The following is a 5,996-nucleotide window of genomic DNA, read 5'->3' on the forward strand; positions in this document are numbered from 1 at the left end:
TGAAGAGCAGAGGGAATAAAAGAGTGTTTGTATCCATTGGTCCGAACTGGTGGGTATTTAAAACGGAAACCAGAGGGTAGAAACTGAAATTCGTTATGTAGAGGATGGGTATAATTATCCAAAATGGACTCAGCCTTCCTGATTACCTGATCTTCATACAATGGTTTCTTTTCCGGTTATAATTAGAACTTCCTTAAAAGGTAAGTTTATATTCTGAATAAGGAGGCTCTGAAATTGTTGCTCGCTCATCAAGTTATCTGTGAAAAACCATAACAAAAACGTGTTTTTAGAGTTAATATTAATATCAATCTGAGTTTTTCACAATGTTTCAGTCAAACTTTGATGTTTATTTGTTGTTAATTTCAAGCTTTAATGTTTTTTTGCTTGTCAAAACATCTTTTCTACTTTTCCTGTGCAGTTTACTCCAAAAATGTAATTGTATTTCTTTTTTTTTGCTTCACAATAACCCCTATAATCCTGTTTGTAGACGAGATCTTATTCTAACAAGAAATATAACAGTCTTCCTTATCAATACCGATAAACTTTTCAGGAGAATAGATTTGATCGTAAAGTACAGAGTACAGAGATATTGTTTCATTGTTTTATGGTCTTAAATGCTCTCTTGTCCACAGTCCATTGTTTCAGTACTTTTCTCCTCTACTTCTTGCTTACATGCATGGATCTGTCTTCTAGCTGCAGCTCTTCATTTCTCTCTGGAAACAAACTGCCACCTAAAGCTGTGGAGTTAGAAACAGAATGTCTTGTAAAAGGAAGTGAGACCAATAATTGAGTGCCTCTACAATGTGGGGTTAAGTTTGAAATGCAATTAGTAATTCCAGCCCTAACATCTGCTCTCATTACTAAGAAAACTGTGTTGTTATATTAAACTGCTGGTCACAATGCAGAGTAAACGTAGGTCTACATCTCAGCAAACTAGAACATCATGGACCTTTCATATACAAGCACCTGTTTCTTGTAATTTCAATGACTCAAAACCGGAATGAAATATAAAGTTAAACATATATTTTTATCCAGAAATATAATGTTATAGCCAGGCTGCAAAATAGCAGGGATTACTATAGCCCCACAGCAGTAAAGATGAAAAAAGTAAGGAAAGTTGAGTGGAAGGAAAAACGTGGAAATGTAACAGATGTAACTCCATATTTGCTTGAGTTTTTTTTTCTTTTGTCTTATAAAGAACAACTTTTCCAATATTTTAAGCAAAATTTAACTGTAGCAAATACTGAAATGCAGTTCACTTAAAACATCAGACGTATTTGGTTTTATCTGTTAAAGTCCAACACCAATTCTCTAATCTTTTCTTACAGCACTCATGGTATTTCTTTGAGGCTCTGGTGAAATCAATGGCTTATTATCTCCTAGAGAGCGGTAAGGTCAAGGTAGGTCGTTTACTCTCCTCTTCTTCCTGAGTTACTCCCAAACAAGCTTAACTCCTGTTTCCTGTCCCCAGCTCTCTAGGAACCAGCGTTTTTCCGCTTCCTTCTACCATGCTGTGGAAACCCTGGTCAACATGTTGATGCCACACATTACCCAGAAATACAAGGATAATCTCGACGCTGCTCGCAACGCCAACCACAGCCTGGCCGTTTTTATCAAGGTCGGTCCTCCTTCTAACTCCTCTGCAGGAAATATTTATCTTCAACATTTTTTTTTAGATAATATTTTTGTTTTATTGCCCTCTTTACATCCAGCGCTGCTTCACCTTCATGGACAGAGGCTTTGTATTCAAGCAGATCAATAACTACATGAACTGCTTTGTGCCTGGAGACCCAAAGGTGCCATTTTTGTTGTGTTTTATGAAGACTTTCCTCCCAGATTTAAAGCTTTCTTGGCGCCCTAAAGAGTTGTTTATCTTATATTCCTGTCAGACTCTGTTTGAATTCAAGTTTGAGTTCCTACGGGTGGTTTGCAACCATGAGCACTACGTGCCTCTAAACCTACCAATGCCGTTTGGAAAAGGCCGAATACAGAGATTCCAAGGTGAGTCCGTCTACAGACGGCCTTTTTCTTGCTTTTCGTCGCTAAGAAAATGAATCAGTTGATATATGTTTTCTGCAGATCTCACGCTGGACTACTCTCTGACCGATGACTTCTGCAGAAACCACTTCTTGGTGGGGTTACTGCTGCGGGAGGTGGGCGGGGCTCTTCAGGAGCACAGAGACATCCGGCAGATCGCCATCCAGGTGCTGAAGGGGCTAATGATCAAACACACGTTTGACGACCGTTACGCTGCTAAAGTAAGTGGTTCCTCTCTTAACTTTGAAAGTTATTAAAACACAAACAAAACTTAGGGCACATTTACATGTGGGCAATAGGTGCATTTCCATCAGCTTTTTCAAAAGTGCATTTTGAAGTATGCTGGTGAAGGTTCTCAGTCATCCAAGTCGTAGTCATTCCAAAAGGAAAAAAAAAGAAATTAAAAACAATCCACTGGACTTGGTTTCCAAATTTGAAGATGTTTCGCTTCCCATCCAGGAAGCTTTTTCAATTCAAAATGTCAGGAACAGCTGCAATCTCTGAAAAACTCAAGAGGTTTTTCTCCAAACACAAAATAATAGTACATTTTAAACCTAACAAGACCCTTAGACAGAGGCTAGTGCATCCTAAGGACGCATGACAGATGCATGACTCAACACAGAAGAGCGACCTCCTCTTGACAAGACTCTGCGGTACATCTACACCTTATGGACAAAGGACATTCTTTTGAGGACCAGAATATTAAATTTTTGATAAGGAAAATATGTGGTTTGAGAGGGGAGTGAAGGAAGCCATCTATGTTAAGAAAGAAAAACAATCTTAAACAGAGCGGGTGGACTCAGGTTCAAGCTTTCAAAAACTTACAACGCAGCAATTGAGTTGATCCCTTCCTGTTATCATCGCAGCCCCACCCCATGTACAGGAGAGCGGAGGACCTCGCCTATTTAGCCACTGACCTTAATCACTGACCTTTCAGACACTTAGATGGGTATGGGGCATTGCAGTCTAACAAAAGAAGCCTAAGGACCCCCATTCCAAAGGGGTGGACCCCTTCGTCTGTTCTAATTTGCATGTTTTCAAAACAAAAACAGGGTTTTGTTGGGCTAATGTATAAAACTTCAAACTCAAAGCTATTCCTGACATTTTTAATTGAAAAAGCTTCCTGGATGGGAAGCGAAACATCTTCAAACTTGGAAACCAAGTCCAGTGGATTGTTTTTCATTTTTTTTTTTCTATTTGGAATGACATTTTGAAGTATCACATCAGAAAAGCTTGATGCAAACTGCAACATTCAGATAAACTCCCTAAAATTTGCAAGAAAAGTTTTTACGCTCACTTGAGGTGTTTTTTTTTTGGCTTTTGTGAAAAAGGGTTGATGCACAAAACGGAAGATGGAAACCCTTCTTTTCAAATCAGTTCTGTCGTAGTGTATATTTACATCACATAACTGATCAGCTGTTTCTGATTTCGCCATCTTCCCAGATGTTCCTGCATTAAGTTAAACTTGGCTGGAAGCAACATCTCCATTACTAGCTAACATGTTAACCTAAGAACAACTTACCCACCCAGTACCCAACACATTTACTGCAGCTATCCGTCATTACTGATCTGTGGTCAGTGTTAGATTGCAGCCCCTACTTCCTGTTTAGCCTCTACTTCTGTGCTGGATGTTACAACCCCCACCCTTAAGACCACTAAAGGGTAAATTCTGGCACTGGGTGTAACACAAAAGTCAGTAAACTAAAAGATGATGTCAGTAGAAAAATATTATTTATTCACAATTTGCAGGGGTCGCAAAGAAAACAAACAGCAAAACACGGAAGCTTAAAGCCTCAGGGTCTCCAAGGCCAAAACAACAAACAACCCCCCCTTTACTCATAAACAAAACACTTTCTAACACAGAAAATGAAAAGAACATAACGTAATGTGGACGATGAAGTACTTTGCGTTGCATGGTTAATTTGATTCAAACCAAATGGAAACGCAGCAAAAATTTGCATTTCCTATTTTTTCTTTTTGAAACTGTTTGAAGTTCACTTAAGGTTTGAATTTCAGATGAATGGAAACATGGCTGCTGACTTACTTTTGGCACCAAAATATTCCCCCTACTATGTTTGTTCTGTTATCATGAACACTTAATTAAAAAGTTTGTTAGTTAATGGAAATGTAATTAGTTAAAACATTAAAGAATCAGAGGCTGAACATATTTAATAATTAGATAGGAAGAAAAGAAAGAAAGAGACACTTTTAGAGTAGACAGATTTAATTTCTCATTTTGTTTACACAAGTGTAAAATAAAAAGAAATTTCGTTTGGAACAGCTCTCTGGACAATTTCATCTTTTTTCAAAGTGCAGCCTTGAAAAATAGTAAAAAAAATTACTGTAAATTTACAGTTCTATCATTTTTTATTTTTTTTTTTTGCTCTAAAAGTCTATATTTTCTGTTGGTGTGTAAAAGGGGTTTTGAGCCGTATTCTTTGTGTTTTATATCAGAGCCACCAAGCCAGGCTGGTTACGCTCTACCTCCCTCTTTTCGGACTCCTTCAGGAAAACGTCTCCAGGCTTGACATCAAGGACTCTCCTCCTCTCAGTAACCAGAATGTAAGCTTGGCTCCTAAAGGATGGAATCCAAATTGCAGCTAATTTTTCTGTTTTACACATCGTAGTTGAAGAACAGGTGGGTGAAACACTCACTTTGTTGCTGTTTTTATGTCTCAGAACATGAGGGATGACTCCCTGGTTCCAAACTCCATGGTTACGCCTCAAAAGCCAGGAAGCTGCATAGAAAATGCTCTGCACAAAGATGTGTTTGGGGTCATCTCTGGCACAGGTGACTCCTCGCTGCCTTCCTCAAACTAAATTACAATTCTTTGGCTATGATATGCCTGCAAACATTGTTATATGTTGTTCTCCGTTAGCCTCGCCTCACAGCTCCACCCCGAATGTGAGCTCGGTTCACCACGAAGACTGCAGAGGCTCTCTGGTCTCCACCGACTCTGCAAACAGCCTTGTGGAAAAGAGCAGCGACAAAAACAACTCCTTGGAGAAGGTGTGTCTGGCTTCAGCTGCATCACATGTTTAGGATCTAAAAAGCTCATTTAGAGGCTTCACTATGTAAACTATTCTCCAATATTGATAAAAAAATGTTAAAAAGAATAAAAAAAAATTAACTTTTTCTCGTTTGTTCCAGAAAAACAAACACTAAAGCTACAAATGCCAATTTAATCTCTTCCATTTTATGTTTTAGGCCAACTAAAAGTAGTGCATAGTTGTGAGCTGGAAGGAAAAATGATGAATGGTTTTCTAAATTTTTTCTACTAAAGAAATTCTAAAATATACAGTCACTTCCTAAATGGAAGCATTTGGATCAATATGTGTGGGAAAGTCCAGATTTCATCACAGAAAGAAAATACAGAAATACTTCTAATTGATTTTCATGGATGCTCCTCTTTCAATCTGACTGAACTTGAGCTAATTTGCATAGAAAGAGCACAGGTTTCAGTCCCTAGATGTACACAGCTGGTAGCAGGCTCAGACTGGGAAAGATTTTCCCAGATCTATGTTTAACCATCACATGACAACCATCTCCAAGGCTTTGGTTATTAACATGGATGCGACACTGACTGCTGCTGCTTAACGTCCACACTCACCTCATCGGCAGGGTTGCCAGATATCACTGACTCACGTTTTCCAACACAAAAAATGTTCATAAACCGCCTGGATATACAAAATCTCACCCAATTTGAACCAAGGTCTATTGATCTCTTAGGCCATAAATCTAAAGAAAAAAAATGTTTCACCCATAGACGGCCATCCTAAACTGCCAGATTGGGAAACATCCCAACCTGGCAACAATGCACATAAGACGGGAAACATTAGCCTTTAGATGCAAAACCCCATCATGCACTGCAACATATTTTTCCAAAATATTACAACATAAATTTGCCGAATATAAGAGGAACGTTGTAGTTTGGTTTAAAGAAAGCATTTTAGTTTTA

General features: G+C 38.5%; 1 protein-coding gene across 1 annotated transcript in view; it reads left to right on the plus strand.

The window, feature by feature from the left end:
• Positions 1-5,996, plus strand: part of LOC107087324 (dedicator of cytokinesis protein 9-like) — a 63,289-nt gene that overhangs the window by 30,757 nt on the left and 26,536 nt on the right. Inside the window, 8 exon segments of the mRNA XM_015378848.1 lie at positions 1,222-1,400; positions 1,472-1,618; positions 1,713-1,796; positions 1,890-2,001; positions 2,080-2,258; positions 4,492-4,599; positions 4,717-4,828; positions 4,917-5,047. Coding sequence (XP_015234334.1) covers positions 1,222-1,400; positions 1,472-1,618; positions 1,713-1,796; positions 1,890-2,001; positions 2,080-2,258; positions 4,492-4,599; positions 4,717-4,828; positions 4,917-5,047 — 1,052 coding nt within the window.

This window comes from Cyprinodon variegatus, unplaced genomic scaffold (genome assembly GCF_000732505.1).
Source record: "Cyprinodon variegatus isolate N-32 unplaced genomic scaffold, C_variegatus-1.0 Scaffold9, whole genome shotgun sequence".
Lineage (NCBI taxonomy): Eukaryota > Metazoa > Chordata > Actinopteri > Cyprinodontiformes > Cyprinodontidae > Cyprinodon > Cyprinodon variegatus.